We start from the raw sequence: 19,655 nt of genomic DNA, 5'->3' as shown, positions 1-19,655 counted from the left end.
TAATAACACTATCCAGGTAATAACGTTATTAGGGTAATAACGCTATTCGGGTAATAACGATATCCATTGTATTCATGCTAACCAGATAATAACGCTATTCAGGTAATATAACGCTATTCAGGTAATAACGCTATCCAGATACGTTATGTTCTTAAATTTATCAGGTTGTAAAACAATATAAAAATTTCGGGAGGAATTTAGCTTTTCATTAGGATCGTCAACAAAATTGATGTTTTGAAATTCAAAATTTGGCATATTTTTATCACGTTCATTTTGTTGACAAATAAACTTTTGATGGGTATACTTTCTAAAATCTCTGGAGCAATAGTGGAAGAGTCTGGTTTGCCAACCTGGCGGTCGTGGGTTCGTTCCTAGTGTGGCCGAGAAAGTTTCTCTGTGTAGTTTTCCTGTGTAGGTGGTGCTTGATGGAGCGCCTGGGACAGCCAGTTCACACGTAAAAGAACCCTTGACAATTGGAAGTCCAAAAAAACAGGAGGGTGTGATGCCGCTGTCCAGGCAAAATTTCGCTCACAGCACACTGTATGGGATATGCCCGTCTTTATTAGGTCAGTTAGAGCAGAACAGTAGGATGAAACACGAACCTCCAGGTTAGCAAACCAACGTCCTACTTACTGAGCTACCGTAGCTCCCAGAAGATGTATATATGATTACGTTGTTATATTACAGACCCTGTATCCCAAGTTTGGTCTAACTACCTACGTACAGTTTCTCTGTGGTTCACAAAATCAGAAAGTTGGTAAATTCTATAATCATACCGGATTTGGCAAGGGAAAGTAAGATGATATATTAACATTACCGTCATAAATATACAACACAATTACTATATTAATTAAAGCGATGTTTCGTTGAGGATTTTGGCAAAGTGGGTAAGACGCTGGCTCGCTAGCCTGGAGGTAGGGTGTTCGATCCCTGCATTGGCCGAGAAAGTTCACCCAGATTTTCCGGCGTGGTTCCCCCTTGTCAGTGTTGCAGGAAGGAGGGCCTGACAAGGACAGCTGTCTAGTCGTTCGGATGAGATGAAAAACCGAGGTCCCGTATACACATTGGCGTGCACGTAAAAGATCCCTTGACAGTTGGAATTCGATATAAGAGTAGGCCGTAGTGCCGCTGTCCGGGCAAAATTTCCCTCATAGTACACTGTATGGCGTATGCCCGTCTTCATTAGCCCAGTTCGGAGCAAAACAGTAGGACGTTAAACCCCATTTCATTTCATTTCGATGAGGATTTGCTTGAAAACATTGAGAGAACCCTCAATGAAAGGTCGCTTTAATTAAAATAGTAATTGTTTTCCATATTTTCCATGTTTTTGTGTTTATTACGTATGTCAATTGCTAAATGCCACTCAAAGATGATTATTGTCGTGATTCACAAACCTGAAGAGTTTCTACTAACTCTTGGAAAAAATATGCTAAGACATTTATTAGTACTAGTCTTTTCCTGAGTTCAAGTAAGAGAAATTCATCATTTCCTCCCTTCATCTCCCCTCCCCCCGCCCCCCCCCCCCACTGTTTCTCTTTCTGTGTATTCGGTGTTCTACCAGGGGATTATATTCAATGAAGATTTAAATTTACCTAACAAGTGGTCAGTGAATCCATCAATGTATGATCCAGTTATTATTTTAATATCTACCTGTACCTGGAATTCACACGGACGGAGTTAGAAGACGTGCGATTCGCAAACCATGCCGAGATCGTCTTTATTTGCCACTTGGAGTATTTTACTGAACCTTTTATGAATTATCAGCAAGCGTATTTTGTTTTTTTACCGGATTGTCAAAATCACTGTTAAATGTGCTAATTGCTCGGATTAAGAACCATATGAGGTATGACTGTTATTGTAGCCGACCAGCAAGTTGTATTGATTGACTTTTTTTTTATTAACAAGCAATAATTAACCTGTTGTAATTTAGCCAAAAGTAGATTGATTTATGATACCATAGTGACGGATTCATGGTTTTACCAATCGGCTAGATTAAATGTCAGTCGGCTAAAGCAGACAATATACAGTCGATACTGACCGACATTCAATAGTCGGACTCGACGATTCTCCGAGATTTTTGTGAATCCTTGCGCGAATCAGATTCTGAGATTCGTGTGAATTTCTAGTCCTGTGACTGGTTGTAGTGCAAGATGGCGTCAGAGGTCATACGAGCGGCTTTTGATTATATAATGACATCAGACATTTGATTAACCAATCAGGGTTAAGAACTTGCATCAACAGACTGTTTCATTGGCTAATCCCTCACATCACCCAGATCGCGGGTTATATAACAAGTCTTCCAGATCCTAGTGTAGTAAAGATAAAATGAAATTTTGAACTATAAAAACAAAACGAACTAGGATCTGTGTTTAATCAGATTGTCATCAGCTGGTATGAATAATACCATGTTGTTTTATGTTTGTTTTCAAGGTATAGAAGTTTAAAATGGTGGAAAGCTTTTGGTATGTTACACGTTTTCACATCTAATAGCAGTAGTTTCATATTTAACTAATTGAATCTTGATTAGAGCTGAGAAGGACTTTCATTATTGTTAAAGCCCAGCCTTCTCTTGCTAAGGGGTTGGGGGAGGGCCGAATGGTTAGCATGTGCGCGCTGTATCATAAAGTCTGTGATTGAGTCAACTGGTGTGGTTTCTATTCCCCGGTTGTATGTGACAAAGAGTAGGGTCGGCTTTCCAGCCTTGGGGGTTTTCTCCGGGTCCTCCGGTTTCCTACCATTGCTAAAGATCCCTACGCGCATGCACATTATTGAAATAAAAATTGAACCCTGTGTTAGTCCCAAAATGACCTAGTTTCTCTCTCTATAGGAAAGTGTTTATTATGTGAGGGTTATCTAAAGGAGAAGGCTATTGAAGGTGGTTTTGGTTTTACCCTAGAGATGTCTAACAAGGCCTATGATTGGTTGAAATCAAGCACGAAATCAGCGTTAAAAATTCAACCTAATCGTGATTTATTAGCGGAAGAGAAAGATAAAACTTCTGTCTGTAAACCAGTTATATCTGTTTCATTAAAGTAAGATTTAAATTGTGTTTAATATGTACGAGGGCTGGGTGGCCAAATGGTCAACTTGTGTTTAATATGTACGAGGGCTGGGTGGCCAAATGGTCAACTTGTGTTTAATATGTACGAGGGCTGGGTGGCCAAATGGTCAACTTGTGTTTAATATGTACGAGGGCTGGGTGGCCAAATGGTCAACTTGTGTTTAATATGTACGAGGGCTGGGTGGCCAAATGGTCAACTTGTGTTTAATATGTACGAGGGCTGGGTGGCCAAATGGTCAACTTGTGTTTAATATGTACGAGGGCGGGTGGCCGAATGGTCAACTTGTGTTTAATATGTACGAGGGCTGGGTGGCCAAATGGTCAACTTGTGTTTAATATGTACGAGGGCTGGGTGGCCAAATGGTCAACTTTTGTTTAATATGTACGAGGGCTGGGTGGCCAAATGGTGAACTTGTGTTTAATATGTACGAGGGCGGGTGGCCGAATGATCAACTTGTGCGTGTTTGATCACATTGAGTCAAGTGGATTAATTTTGTTTCCCAGCTTGCACATGAGGAGTAGGTTTTTTCTTGGTCCTCCATTTTCCACCCTCTGCTGAAGACGCCCTACAAATTATTGATATAAAGTTGAACCCCATCTCTCATGATCAGTTGTGATAGCCACGTATAGCAAGAAGTTGAACCCCATCTCCCACTCTGATTGTCATACCCACGTATAGCAAGAAGTTAATCTGTAGAAGAAATTAATTCGTACCCAAAACAGTGTCTAGTTATTCACTATTCAGATGGGACGAAAAACTGAGGTCCCATGCATGCGTTGGCAGTTGGAATTCATCTGCTGTCCAGGCAAAATCGTAAGCTCATCTTGATAAGCCCAGTTTGCAGATTCCATCATCATCATCATCATCATCATCATGTTATTGTGAGTGGTTTAGAGAGCCACGGTGGATCAGTGAGTAAATACACTGTAACCTGGGTATCATTTAATCTTGTGTATCTAGCAATAATTTCTTTCACATTCATTTAATATCAAATCTTTGTTTAAAAATTCATACAAATCATCTATAATCACCCAAAATCATCTAATTTGTACTTCTGTCCAGTTTAATATCCAATCTTTGTTTAAAAATTCATAAAAACTGTTTAAAATCACCATAAATCATTAATTTGTACTTTTTAAACAAGAGGAGATGAACACATGGTGTACACGTAAAAGATCCCTTGGCAGTTGGAATTCGATATAAGAGTAGGCTGTAACGCAGCTGTCGGCACAGAATTTCTCTCATGGCAAACTTCTCTCTTATAAGCCTATCTTCATTAGCCCAGTCGGAGTCGGACTTTACACCTCATTTCATTTCATTTAAATCTGTTGTCCGAATTATGCTGGATTAAACAAAATGTCAAATTCCTTGGTTATGCCTCTCAAATATTAATGGATTCCTCACCTCTAATATTCATCTTATTAGTTTCAAAATGTTGTAAAATGTTTTACAGTCCAACAATATCAACAGCTATAAAGAAGGATGACTGGACGAGCCAGTCTGTTACTACGGCAACTGTTGCTACATCATCTGTTGTCAAGGCAACACCAGCTCCTGTTGTACCTGCTGTTGATGAAAGAACTATGAAACTACAGGTATGAATGTTGAAATACCATGACAATGATAAAAACATTTCTGTTATTTTTATGCGCCCACATTTTCATGTGGATGTATATTGTTGTCGCCCCTGTCTGGACGTCCATTCACATTTAATTTGTGGACACTCTATAAAGGTCACAAATTTTATCTGGCTTTGACGAAACTTTAAATATAGGTTGATATCCCAATGATCTTAGTTCCTTTCGATATTGATGCATGTCGGACTAACATTCTGCATTATGGACTCTGGGCCCTGATTGTATGAAAGTCGCTTTTTATACGCCCACATTTTTATGTGGACGTATATTGTCGTCGCCCCTGTCCGTCCGTCCGTCCACAATTGTTTGTGAACAGTCTACAGGTCACAATTTTTATCCGATTTCAATGAAACTTGAAATATAGGTTTATCACCCTAAGATCTCGGTTCCTTTCAATATTGGCATCTATCGGACCGTAACTTCATGGATTATGGCCCCTGATTGCACAAAAAATCACGTTTTTGGCTTGTGAACACTGGTATATCAAGGTTGTGGACCCTATAGAGGTCACAATTTTTATCCGATTTTGTTGAAACTTGAAATGTAAGTTTATAACCCAAAGATCTCGGTTCCTTTCGATATTCGCGCATATCGGACCGTAACTTCCTGAATTATGGCCCCTGATTGTACGTAAAAACGCGTTTTTTGGCTTGTGGACCCTATAGAGGTCATAATTTTTATCCGATTTGAAAAACCGTATTATTTTATCACCGTTAAACCCTAAGGATGGTCGAGTTCGAATTTCATGAAAATCGGCCCAAAACTGACAGACAAAACGGCAGCCGTTCGTTCTCAAATAGCGTAAAAATATGGTATATCAAGGTTGTGGACACTATAGAGTTCACAATTTTTATCCGATTTTGTTGAAACTTGAAATGTAAGTTTATAACACAAAGATCTCGGTTCCTTTCAATATTCGCACATATCGGACCGTAACTTCATGAATTATGGCCCCTGATTGTACGCAAAAACGCGTTTTTTGGCTTGTGGACCTTATAGAGGTCATAATTTTTATCCGATTTAAAAAACCTTGTTAATATATCACCGTTACACCCTAGGGACGGCTGAGTTCGAATTTCGTGAAAATCGACCCAAAACTGACAGATAAAATGGCCGCCCTTCGTTCTCAAATAGCGTAAAAATATGGTATATCAAGGTTGTGGACCCTATAGAGGTCACAATTTTTATCTGATTTTGTTGAAACTTTAAATTTATAACACAAAGATCTCGGTTCCTTTCGATATTCGCGCACATCGGACCGTAACTTCATGAATTATGGCCCCTTATTGTTTGACAAATCGCGTTTTTAGCTTGTGGACCATATAGTGGTCATAATTTTTATCCGATATAAAAAAACGTTTTATTATATCACCATTAAACCCTAATGATGGTTTAGTTCGAATTTCGTGGAAATCAGCCCAAAACTGACAGACAAAATGGCCGCCGTTCGTTCTCAAATAGCGTAAAAATATGGTATATCAAGGTTGTGGACCCTATAGTGGTCACAATTTTTATACGCCCACATTTTCATGTGGACGTATATTGTCGATGCCCCTGTCCGTCCGGACGTCCGTCCGTCCACAATTTGTTTGTGGAGACTCTACAGGTCACAATTCTTATCCGATTTTGACGAAACTTGAAATATAGGTTTATCTCCAAAAGATCTCGGTTCCTTTCGATATTGGCATGTATTGGATTGAAACTTCATGGATTATGGCCCCTGTTTGTACGAAAAATCACGTTTTTAGCTTGTGGACACTATAGAGGTCACAATTTTTATCCGATTTTGTTGAAACTTGAAATCTAAGTTGATAATCCAAAGATCTCGGTTCCTTTCGATATTCGCGCACATCGGACCGTAACTTCCTGAGTTATGGCCCCTGATTGTACGAAAAATCGATTTTTATCCGATTTAAAAAAACGTATTATTATATCACCGTTACACCGTAAGGATGGCTGAGTTCGAATTTCGTGAAAATGGCCGCCGTTCGTTCTCAAATAGCGTAAAAATATGGTATGTAAAGGTTGTGGACCCTACAGAGGTCACAATTTTTATCCGATTTTGTTGAAACTTGAAATGTAAGTTTATAACCCTAAGATCTCGGTTCCTTTCGATATTCGCGCATATTGTACCGTAACTTCCTGAATTATGGCCCCTGATTGTACGAAAAAATTGCGTTTTTTGGTTTGTGGACCCTATAGAGGTCATAATTTTTATCCGATTTAAAAAAACGTATTATTATATCACCGTTACACCCCAATGACAGACAAAATGGCCGCCCTTCGTTCTCAAATAGCGTAAAAATATGGTATATCAAGTTGTGGACCCTATAGAGGTCACAATTTTAATCCGATTTTGTTGAAACTTGAAATGTAAGTTTATAACACAAAGATCTCAGTTCCTCTCGACATTCGCGCGTATCGGACCATAACTTCCTGAATTATGCCCCCTGATTGTACGAAAAATCGCGTTTTTAGCTTGTGGACCCTATAGAAGTCATAATTTTTACCCAATTTAAAAAAAACCTATATTATTATATCCCCGTTACACCCTAGGGACGGCTGAGTTCGAATTTCGTGAAATTCAGCCCAAAATTGACAGACAAAATGGCCGCCCTTCGTTCTCAAATAGCGTAAAAACATGGTATATCAAGGTTGTAGACCCTATAGAGGTCACACTTTTTATCTGATTTTGTTGAAACTTGAAATGTAAGTTTATAACCCAAAGATTTCGGTTCCTTTCGATATTTGCGCATATCGAATTGTAATTTCCTGAATTATGGCCCTTGATTGTAGGAAAAATCACTTTCTTTTTAGCTTGTTCTCTATCCATCTCTCGAAAATGTGGGCGTATTCTGCCTGGCAGCCGCTGGTTTAGCTTATTCAATGTCCATGTTGAAGCCAAAACTTTGGCCAACATTTTGTCTTAATACATAATGCCTGAATTTATCAAATAACACTTTAATTATTGCCCCAAATTGACTTGCCGTATATATTTTGACAAGATATGTTTATATATATTTTTCTCTCCCCCTCAAGTCCTTGTATTTAGGGTCTGTACCTTTTTAGAAAAGAAAAATGGCATGGCAAAAACCATGCCTATAATTATTCCCCTATAGTCATCATTCCTCACAATAATCATCAACAACCCTTGCAAATGTCTCGGTCACTTTAGACTGTCCCTTGATCGTAAACTCTGTATACAGTTATAAGATACTGTTTGTTTGTACTATGTAGCATCTAGAATAATCACATGGTTTCCGGCAAGGTTTCTCCAAGATACAGTCATCAACAATTCATTGCAGTCGCAATGAAATAGGCTTACCTCATGGTAACAACAATCTGGTTAAAACAGAGATCCTATTTCGTTTCGTTTTTATAGCTCAAAATTTTGTTTTACTTGTCTTTACTACACTTGGATCTGGAAGAGTTGTTATTTAACTCGTGTTCTGAATGGTGTCAGGCATAAGCCAATGAAACGGCAAGCTTTAGGCGTGTTTTGCACGTAACTGTGGGTAATCCACTAGTAACATCAATGCTGATTGGTTAATCAAATGTCTGACATCATAGGGTCATAAGTTGGTCTTTTGACCCCTGACGTGACCTATTGCTATAACTTGTCAGATCTACATGTAGTGTAGGCCATCGAAAGTATAAAAAATAACGAAACGAAATATAGATCTGTATTTTAATCAGATTGCGGTAACAACATCACAATAGCAAGAAGAGAAGTGTATTGTGACTGACACCAATATTGTCCTTTAAGGTCATGAGATGAAGAAGCCTTTTGATTTTCAGCGATTTCCGATAATTACTGACAGAGTTGTGGCCCTTGATCGCTTTGAAATATCTTGTGGACACTCTAGAGGCTACAGTTCACATCCGATTGACTTTAATTTTATATGCACTTGTTGACAGTCCAGACGACTTAGCTGCTGGGGTTGTACGTTTCGTTGCCTGGCAACCTAACTTATAATTCTGTATCGATGAATAGAGCTAGTTTTTTCCTGATAATATATTTATAATGTGATTATTTGTATTTTAGAATGATTTATATCTGAAGTTGATAAAAGAAAGAAATGAAATCTCCCAGGAGACTGGTTTCACCCCACATAATATTGCTAGTAATAAAGTTCTGATAGACTTTGCTAGAATCAGGTAAAACAACAAATAAATCATATAAAAAACAATATTCTCACACAATCGGATGTGGGAGCCAGGTTTTTATTTTGTTGAAGGATCATTACTGAGCTAAACATCCCATTATAAGGTTTATATTTTGTTGAAGGATCATTACTGGACTAAATGAATTCTCATATCACATTTATCTCATCATGTTGTTTATATGAATGTATGATTATCCAGTATCTCATATTGTTTATAGGAATATATGATTATCCAGTATCATTTATCTCATGTTGTTGATAGGAATGTATGATTATCCAGTATCATTTATGATATGTTAGGTACATTTATCAGGATTGATTATGCTTCAGCTTCTTGTAACTGGAGGTCCTATTCTATTTCAGATACACAATATGAAATATTAATTTCCCTTTGCTATGATTAATTTCAGGCCAAGTAATAAAGCTAGTCTGTTACGAATAGAAGATTTCCCAGAAGCTAAAGTAAAGAAATTTGGAGAAACATTTTTGAAATTGTTGTCAAGTTTTTGTGAGGAACATGAATTAAAGATGGATGAATTTCCTGATGTGAGTCTTGATAAGGTGAGTAGACTTAAAATAATTTTAAGGCCATATAAAAAAATCTGTTGTAGGATGGAGGTCCTTGCTTTTGTGTTTTTATTTTGTCAAAGGATCACCAAATTCATCTCATGTTTTTGAAAGTATGATTGTCGAAGGTATATGATTGAGGTTGAATGGCCGTATTGTTAGCATGTGTGCGTTGTATATCAAGGTCTGTCATTCAGTCAGCTGCCGTGGTTTTGATTCCCCGGTTGTACATTGCAAGGAGTAGGGTCGCCTGTCCTATCTCATGGGTTTCCTCCCACAGCTAAAGACTCCTACGTGCAAGCAAATTATTGAAATAAAATTGAACCATATGTTAGTCCCAAAATGACCTAGTTTGTGTCGAGTGGACGTTAAATCCCATTCTCTCTTCCTCTCTCGAAGATACCTGATGGAGGTTTTTGTGTTTTTATTGAAATAAAATTGAACCATATGTTAGTCCCAAAATGACCTAGTTTGTGTCGAGTGGACGTTAAATCCCATTCTCTCTTCCTCTCTCGAAGATACCTGATGGAGGTTTTTGTGTTTTTATTTTGTCATTATTACTCAAGATGACTGTTTATAATCTTCACATTTATCTCAACATTACACAATATGATTAAAATAAACATCTATATGTCGTTGGCCTCTACTACATGAAGGGGGGGTTGGATGGCTGAATGGTTAGCGTGGACGCGCGGTATCATAAAGTCTGTCATTGAGTCAACTGGCGTGGTTTCGAATCCCCGGTTGTACGTGACAAGGAGTAGGGTCGCCTGTCCAACCTCGTGGGTTTTCTCCGCGTCCTCAGGTTTCCTCACACTGCTAAAGACCCCTACGCGCAAGCGAATTATGTAAATAAAATTAAACCATATGTTAGTCCCGAAATGACCTAGTTTGTGTCGAGTGGATGTTAAACCCCATTTTTCTCTCTCTACTACATGAAGATCTGACCGTTTGTGTCGGGGGTCATTCGAATGGCTTTTGACCCTATGGCGTCAGCCATTTGATTAACCAATCAGTGTTGATGTTTCTAATGGGTTAACCACAGTTCCGTGCACCTCACGCCAATCTCTCACATCATCTTTGTAACGTCGATAAAGATCTTGCATAACAGAACCAAAACACTTTGGAACCTGTTTAAAAAATACGTAAAAACTGTCAAATCGAAAGCTCCCCGATCTAGTTTAACAACGATTGTTATACATGGTTGGACTCCAGCCTACAGGCCACGTGAATTTCCGGGAATCACAATGTGGGAATACCGTCGTTAATCTGTGACCGGAAATCACGTATCTGACGACGTGATTAAAAGTTTTCATAAATTTCGCTGGAACATGGAAACAAATAAAACTGATGGATGCATTGTACATAATACGTAGCTCGCGGGATATATATGCTGTATTGGTAAATGTTACTGGGGAAAAGTTTGGCAGGCTTTGTGACGCGGCCCCCAGTCCAACCATGAAACTATTCAATTATCTTTCAGACAACAAATTGGGTTTGGTTTTCTTCCCATTTTCCTCCCACGCCCCGACGCACGCACGCACGCAATGAGCCCCCAGACTAGTGTACCTAAATCTACCAGCTAACACAAATAATAAACTTACATTCAGAGTTTTTATTAATATACATTATGCAAGAGCTAAATCTGCCTATTGGAGGTCTTTCTTTAGGCCTGAAATGTTATATAAACTATTAATTAGACATTTATTAACAAAACAAGACCATAATCGACTCTCAATGGCATCGAATACTCGAGATTTTAACTAGATTAAAATGGTTCACCATTTAAAAATTTAATTTAAAAATGGGAAAGCGAGGTTAAGTCCCGATTATACCAGTGCCGTGGTTACCACTGTGCACATATCTTGTCGAAACTGCAAACAATGATAACTTGTCTGAGAATGAAGTAATTTGAATGAAATTTTCAATATTTTCTTTTTTCATTATCTATTTTTGAATTATTATAGCAAGTATATGACCAACTTTTTATCAAAATCTTAACTAATGTATCTTTATCATACATTTAAATGATATTCAATTTTCTCTTGATTATTGTGTTGCTTGGAAGATATTAATTTATGATCTGTTTATTCCAGATTAAATTGTGCTCCGATTCAGGATTAGTAAGTATTTCATCATGGTTTGTTGTTTTGTAATATGAGAGTTATTTCCCTTACCTCCTAACAACAGATTTGGGAGTTTGCTTAATATTTCTACTAGAATAGATAGAACGCTCCACTTTCTTTCATGGCTACTGAAATATATTCTTCTCCGTGAAGTCAACGGAGAAGATCAATATTAATATGCTAATCTTACTCATGGTAACATCGAAGTTTGACAATTCAGATTTTCAGATTCATATTAGCAGCTAAAGTTCTCATAGATTTACATGAAATTTCCCTCATAGCACATTTTATAGTGTATGCCCGTCTTTATTAGCTCAGTGCCAGCAAGAGACACTGTAACGTTGATATCGTAGACTAAGCAACAAATAACTGTTATAAATGAAAATATATGACACTAATAGATCAAAGTCGTCGGTTTATATACATAATGTGTATTAGTTAGTTAAAATTGTTAGTAATCAGGCAGTAGTCATTAAGTAGGTGTTTTGTGACTAAGGTGTTAAAACTGTGACTATTGAATGATATACACCACTATTGTCCAGGTTTGTGTATTTAATAGTGATGGTTGTTATAAATAGTTACTTTTTTACAGCTAGTTACACACTTGCTAATTAATGACAACTGTATAGTTTCTAACCACTTTCTATACATACTAAACAGGTTTAGAATACTGACCACTTATATGATTTAATGACAAAAATTGTCATTACTAAAAGGCCTAGTTTCATTAGTCAACGGTATCAGCTTACACGTGACAGTAGGAGGTTAAACCCCATTGCCTTTCATTTTATTTTCTATCTGTATAAATGTGATTTTATAAATCTCTGTTTGATATTTACATAGAATGAAAGTCAGTTACAGTCTAAACTTGGTGAATTAACAGAAACACAGAGAAATTCTTTTATGATGTTTCATCAACATCACAAATCTGTGGTGAGTATTTGTAAAGATAATATCCTGATATCAAACATATGTATACACAATCTCTCTCTCTCTCTCTCTCTGGGGATCAAGTAGGTAAGACGCTGGCTCACTAGCCTGGAGGTTGGGTGTTCCATCCCTGCATTAGCCGAGAAAGTTCATTCAGATTTTCCGGCGTGGTTTCCCCTTGTCAGTGATGCAGGATGGAGGGCCTGACAAGGACAGCTGTCTAGTTGTTTGGATGGCACGAAAAACCGAGGTCCCGTGTATACATTGGCGTGCACGTAAAAGATCTCTTGGCAGTTGGAATTTGATATAAGAGTAGGCCTTAGCGCCGCTGCCCGGGCAAAATTTCCCTCATAGCACACTGTATGGCATATGCCCGTCTTCATTAGCCCAGGTTAGGAGCAGCACATTAGCCCAGGTTAGGAGCAGCACATTAGCCCAGGTTAGGAGCAGCACAGTAGGACGTTAAACCCCATTTCATTTCATTTCTCTCTCTCCTGGGCGGGTTGATTCCTGATGTAGGTCAAGGAAGTTTCTTTGGATGTTTCATTCTGATTTAACCATGACTAGTCATTTGGGTGGGACAAAAAAGTAAGGACCATTTGTGACTCATTGTTGTGCACGTGAAAGAACCATTGACAATTGGAATTCGAAGAAGTGTATAAATGCCCCTGTCAGGGACAAAATTTCCCTCTCAACGAACTTGACCAAGAAAATTACGACATTAAAACACATTTCATTTTGTTGTTAATATATTTTCATCAAGAGATTGTTACTGTTTGTTGAGTTATGAAAATGACCAAATGATAATATTTCTGTTTGTAATATATCACTAATTATTAAAGATACATTATAGGAGATTAGATAAGGAGCTGGTAGTTCTCACTATAATAGTTAAAAACTACATAATGTAAAGGGCATTTGCTGAAAATTTTAATCAAATTGATTCACTCTGAACTGAGATTTTAACGATTGAATTTTCAGCCTAGCTGTGATTGAATTTTCAGCCTAGCCGCGATCATCATTACTAAAGTCGGTACAATAATAAACATAGTCTCGATTATCCATTTCATGATTAAATCATGAATGGAAGTCAAACAGCAAATCGGAACCTAATCCAATAAACATCACAGGCTAACGATGGCATCGAGAGTTGATTATGGCCTGGATAGGTTAATTAATGTCTAATTGATAATTTAAATAAGATTTCAGGCCTAATGAAAGACCTGCAGTAGGCAGATTTAGCTCTTGCATAATGTAGGTTTAAGTTATGAAAATGATGAATAATAATGTTTTTGTTTATATTTTCAGGAAGAGATTGCATCATTAAGAGGTTTTAAAACATCAACCATAATATCTCACCTGAGTGATTGTTTAAAGATTGGTTTACCTGTAGAAATAGATAAACTAGGTGTTACATCGAGTATACTCCAACTCGTTACTAAAACTATACGAGAACCACCTATAAATTCTGGTAAATATTCATATATATCACACCACTTGCATTCTAAACGGCATTTCGTCGGTGAATTGTCAAAAGGGTGTATCTAAGAATTTCTAAAGATTAAGAAATAGAACCTTTTGTATTTCAAAACTTCCACATATCAAGATACAACATTTGGACACATGATACCCAGAACAGTTCTAATTGGCGTACAGATACGTCACAGCTTAGACAGAAATAATTGGGAAATTTTAAAAATGCAAAAAAATGTATTTGATTAATTTCCCGAGATACACCCTTTTGACCGAGGATTTGTTTATTTGTGTTTCTGTCAATATATTGGCTATCATTGTTTAACAACCCCTAAAATTCCAGTTGCTCACATGATAGACTAAAATGATGATGTATTATCTATATTATGGGAGAGATGGAGAGAAAGAAGAAAGGGGGGAGAGCTAGAGATGGGAGAGAGGGTGGGGGGAGAGAGAGAGAGAGAGTCGAAAAATACTAAGGTACTACCTAAATGAGCAGGAATATTGTCTTGGAACATCTGACTTTTTGAAATTCATTGTAATACCCTAAACCACTCGACACAAGCTAGGTCATTTTGGGAATAACATGGTTCAATTTTATTTCAAGAATTTATTTTGTGTATCTTCAGTGATATCCTGTATTTGTGTATTTTCAGTGATATCCCGTATTTGTTTATTTACAATGTTATCCAGTATTTTGTATATTTTCAATGTTATCCAGTATTTTGTATATTTTCAGTGTTATCCAATATTTTGTATATTTTCAGTGATATCCAGTATTTTCAGTGATATCCAGTATTTGCTTATTTTCAATGTTATCCAGTATTTGTGTATTTTCAGTGATATCCTGTATTTGTGTATTTTCAGTGAAATCCACTATTTGTGTATTTTCAGTGATATCCAGTATTTGTATATTTTCAGTGAAATCCAGTTTTTGTATATTTTCAGTGAAATCCAGTATTTTGTATATTTTCAGTGATATCCAGTATTTCTAAAATAAAAGACGTTTTACCCGACCATATACAATATAACCATATAAAGGTTGTTATATCTCACATGACCAAACAATATGGACAGTTTGTCAACGATTCAGGGGACTTAACTCTATGTCCTGCCCTGACTAGTCCTCCTACATCAGATAGACAGAGTGTTGTTACCATTGATGCTGTTAAAGGTGAATCAAGTCAAAGTGAATTTGAGGTTGGTTATATTCTATAAAAATGGCTGATCATTAATTGAGGGAGTGTTAATCTCATACAAACTATGTCAAAGTTGAATCTCTGAGAGGAATGTCAGTCCAAAAACGGTTCTTTTACGCTCTGTATTTACAAAAAATATGTGGCCATCTTTATAAATAAAACTACTGATCCTATAATATTTTAATTTTTGTCCCATCTGACTAACTACACACTTGACAAAGAGAGAGAGAGAAATGGGGTTTAACGTCCACTCGACACAAACCAGGTCATTTCGGGACTAACATATGGTTTTAATTTTATTTCAATAATTCGCTTGCGCATAGGGGTCTTTAGCAGTGGGAGGAAACCGGAGAAAACCCACGAGGTTGGACAGGCGACCCTACTCCTTGTCACGTACAACCGGGGATTCGAAACCACCGCACTTGACAAACGAGCGTTATCATCAGTCTGTGCTGGACTGACTACAATGGCGCTATAGTCGAGGTCTCTTGTTTTGATGGGGGGGGGGTGGATGGGCGAATGGTTAGCATGCGCGCGCTGTATCATACGGTTTGTCATTGAGTCAACTGAAGGGGTTTCGATTCCCTGGTTGTACGTGACAAGGAGTAGGGTCGCCTGTCCAACCTCGTGGGTTTTCACCCGGTCCTCCGGTTTCCTCCCACTGCTAAAGACCCCTACGCGCAAGAGACTTATTGAAATAAAATTGAACCATTTGTTAGTCCCGAAATGACCTAGTTTATGTTGAGTGACCATTAAACCCTATCTTGTCCAATCAAATCTCTTCTCTGAGTACGGTTGATGGAAGCTGTAAGAAAACACTGTGAGGAGTGACTACCGTGGCTACAGTTGTCATAGTGATAGCCGTGTGGGAGAACCCTGACTACCATGGCAACAGTTGTTTTAGTGATAGCTGTGTGTATATCTATTGTATTGTATATTACAGGGATCACACACCTTACAGAAATCACAATCATTCGATTCATCTACACAATCCTCAAAACGTAAATTACCTGCCTGGATGTCTGCCCCAAAACCTCTCAGTAAAAAAATGAAATCTAACAGTTTGTTTCGATGATGATTTACATTGAGCAGGAAGAGAAGTACTGATATACTGTTATAGGGTTAAAGTTGTTAGATGTTGTCTGTATATCAGTCATTGTTAAACAGGAAGCAAGTTGACTACCAGGGGAGGAATCTTAGTATGGAGTGGAATTCTATACATGTAAAGAGTAGTGTACCTGTATATTGTATGGAGTGGAATTCTATAGTGTACCTGTATATTGTATGCAGGCATATTCTATAGTGTACGTGTATATTGTATGGAGAGGAATTCTATACATAGGTAACTGTGTGTGTGTGTATAAATAGCATTATACACAACTATAAAGCTTATCATAAATTAAATCAAATAGAAAGTATAAGAAATGATGATTTTATTATTTCATTTGATTAAAATCAATCTCAGTAATTATCACTGTAAATATTTAATAGTGGTGAAAAAAATTACTAAATGGCAAATCAAAACGGGGGAGAATTGAGAGGAAAACTTGGATTATTAAAGGAACTGGTGTTATAATGATGACAGACATAGAGACAGGGTTCCCGCGGTCCTTGAAAATCCTTGAATATCCTTAAATTTAAAATTTCATTTTCAAGGTCTTGAATATCCTTGAATTTCGCGGAAATAGGAAAATATCCTTGAATTTCAGTTGAGATCCTTAATTTTGTTTCAAATGTCTTCAATTCCTTTTAAATATAAGATTATAACAATAGTTGGTAATGTTTCGGTTATTTTTAAGATGAAAAATTGTAACTTTAGGCTAAAAAATGTCCTTGAAAATCCTTGAATTTGACGTATATTTATCCTTGAATATCCTTGAAAAAATGTTTGACGAAGCCGCGGGAACCCTGAGAGAAACCTGTAATTGTAAGAAAAGGAGTGGTTTAAATCTATTATTCTACCAGGAACTACTGTGATAATCAGTATTATATTAATGGTGCTAATACTACCCTATATTCTCCTGACTCTTAATATTATTCTACCAGGAACTACTGTGATAATCAGTATTATATTAATGGTGCTAATATTACTCTTTTAATTGTTGGAGTATTAATTTATTAAGGATTAAAAATCTGGATACATTTCAATCTAAATTATGTTTTCATCCAAAGCCAAAGGTAGGTTATTAAAAGACAATGTTAAAGGGTTCTTGACCATGATTATTTTTTAGGAAACCAATTTGATAGACATATATATTGGATAATATCTGTTATTGGTGTGAATGGAGGCAGTGTATATTGTATCATCCTTTTAAGGGAATATTAATGTGTATTGGTATTATCAGCCTTGAAGGGAATATTGGGAATGTATATTGATATTGTCATCCTTGAAGGGAATATTGGGAATGATATTGTCATCCTTGATTATGTGTATTGGGATAGATTCTATTAGTTAACTGTAATTATGGTGCTTAAAAAAAGAAATCAAAATAAAGTCTGAAAAAATGTTTCTTAAGCTTTTGACTAAAAATTCATGTTCCTAAACGTCTGACAGCCGGTATATGAGTCTGAAAGTAAAGGATGAAGGTCGCAGCTAGAGAACAGGTTGCTCGCATTGTGGCCAATAAAAAGTGTTGGGTTTCTCCAATGCGCAATACTCCCCCTTGTTGTACCAGCAGTGGTTATCTGGACGTACACAGACCGCTTGTATTAAGATACTACATCGTTGCACCCCGCCTCTCGTGTCCAAACGGTTAATTCTTGTGGCGTAGATCAAAATATGTCATATAAAACAAATTAATTTCAATCAGATAGCTATCCACATGATTAAATAGGTTAATTTAGATTTTATCCAACTCAGTAGTATCATAGAAATATTCCAGGGCAAGGTCTTTACTCAAATTCTTAAATTTGATCTTGTCAAATTCTCAAATGCAGCATTGATAGGTTTTTTCTAAAAGGGGCATAACTCTATAAATTCGATTTTGAGGAAAAGAAATATGGATCCTCGTCTTATCATAAACAAGCTTCTATCGCGTTGACAAAGAGCGGGGGGTGGGGGGGGGCGGTCACCGACGACCCCCGATTGTTCTCAAAATACAAGATATTATTAACACAATTCAGAATAGGGACTATTACATTTGCACAAACATAAAATCTTCAACATTTCCATATAATATAAGACCGCTGATTCCTTTGTATTGACCGCCAACCACGGACGATTGTTCTAAAAATACAACATATTAACATAATAGAGTAACTCGACGTCATCATTTTTATTTATCGTGAACAAAATTGATGGGCCTGTTTCAAATCTGATTAGGTTCATTCGTTAATTAATCTAGTTCGACGTCAGATAGTTACTACTTTTATTATGGATGACCCTGGCTTTGATGGCCATATCCCATTTATATCGGCCTGTGTAGAGGTTGCCTAAGAAAACAAAATCAAAATACCACTCATAGATGAATGAGGGGGGGGGGGGGCCGAATGGTAAGAACGTGCGTGCTGTATTATACGGTCTGTCATTGAGTCAACTGGCGTGGTTTCGAATCCCCGGTTGTACGTGACAAAGAGTAGGGTTGCCTGTCCAACCTCGTGGGTTTTCTCGGGGTCCTCCGCTTTCCTCCCACTGCTAAAGACCCCTATGTGCAAGCGAATTATTGAAATAAAATTAAACCATATGTTAGTGCCGAAATGACCTAGTGGACGTTAAACCCTATTTCTCTCTCTCTCTCTCTCCAACCAGGGGGGGATTGGGCAATCGCCCGAAGTGCCGGTCGGAAATGAAAAAAATAATTTTGTCCAATTCGTCTAAAAAAACCTTTTTTGCTGAACATTATATGGGGGGGGGGGGGGTATTAGACCGATCATGTTGTATGTGGCCGGTGGCATTAACGGGCCGCCACGCCATCACTGAAGTCACGAATGGGCTGGTATAATAGACTTTCTGGCCGGGTATGCTGGGAGTGGGCCGGAATTCGGAATCCTGCGATGGGGATTCCGAATTTCATCCGAAATCCTGCAATGGGGATTCCGAATTTCATCGGATTCACCCGACACTGTTGTGGAAGCTATATTTTGCGTCCAAGATCAAATTTTATTTTTATTTCCGCCCGCCGCTTCTGACAAAAATGTCAAGGATAACGCAATTCTCATAATTAAATTTGTGTGGCCTTATACTCGAATATTCATTATCTGAACTAATGCTATGTTCGATTAATCAATATGTAATGTGTCAAATGTTCAAGTTCGGAGTCAAGGTAAAATAATTTACCTGGAACAACAAATCCAAAATTCAAAAAAAGCAGCTTTTATGAATTTCACTTCCGTCACTCTGTACCAATGTGTCTCGTGGCCTTCATCACAGGAGGAATCAGCTAGCGCTCCCGGCAACAAAAATGGGTCATTTTTCAATGAAAATATTCCTACTTATTCAATATTCCTAACTGGTTAATCAAATGGTCAAAATTTTCTCAGCTATTCACATTTTTTA

General features: G+C 37.4%; 1 protein-coding gene across 1 annotated transcript in view; it reads left to right on the top strand.

Moving 5' to 3' along the window:
• Positions 1-17,669, top strand: part of LOC126831558 (bifunctional 3'-5' exonuclease/ATP-dependent helicase WRN) — a 56,308-nt gene extending 38,639 nt beyond the window's left edge. The window contains exons 18-28 of the mRNA XM_050562115.2: positions 688-794; positions 2,431-2,462; positions 2,828-3,032; positions 4,516-4,657; positions 8,745-8,857; positions 9,276-9,426; positions 11,529-11,555; positions 12,402-12,491; positions 13,797-13,959; positions 14,938-15,161; positions 16,104-17,669. Of these exons, the coding sequence (XP_050418072.2) occupies positions 688-794; positions 2,431-2,462; positions 2,828-3,032; positions 4,516-4,657; positions 8,745-8,857; positions 9,276-9,426; positions 11,529-11,555; positions 12,402-12,491; positions 13,797-13,959; positions 14,938-15,161; positions 16,104-16,235 (1,386 nt within the window). The 3' untranslated portion in view covers positions 16,236-17,669. The remainder of the gene's footprint in view (positions 1-687; positions 795-2,430; positions 2,463-2,827; positions 3,033-4,515; positions 4,658-8,744; positions 8,858-9,275; positions 9,427-11,528; positions 11,556-12,401; positions 12,492-13,796; positions 13,960-14,937; positions 15,162-16,103) is intronic.
• Positions 17,670-19,655: the final 1,986 nt, after the last annotated feature.

This window comes from Patella vulgata, chromosome 9 (assembly GCF_932274485.2).
Source record: "Patella vulgata chromosome 9, xgPatVulg1.2, whole genome shotgun sequence".
Taxonomy (NCBI): domain Eukaryota; kingdom Metazoa; phylum Mollusca; class Gastropoda; family Patellidae; genus Patella; species Patella vulgata.
The sequence above is the reverse complement of the archived record's forward strand: the minus strand, read 5'-3'. Positions and strand labels throughout refer to the sequence as shown.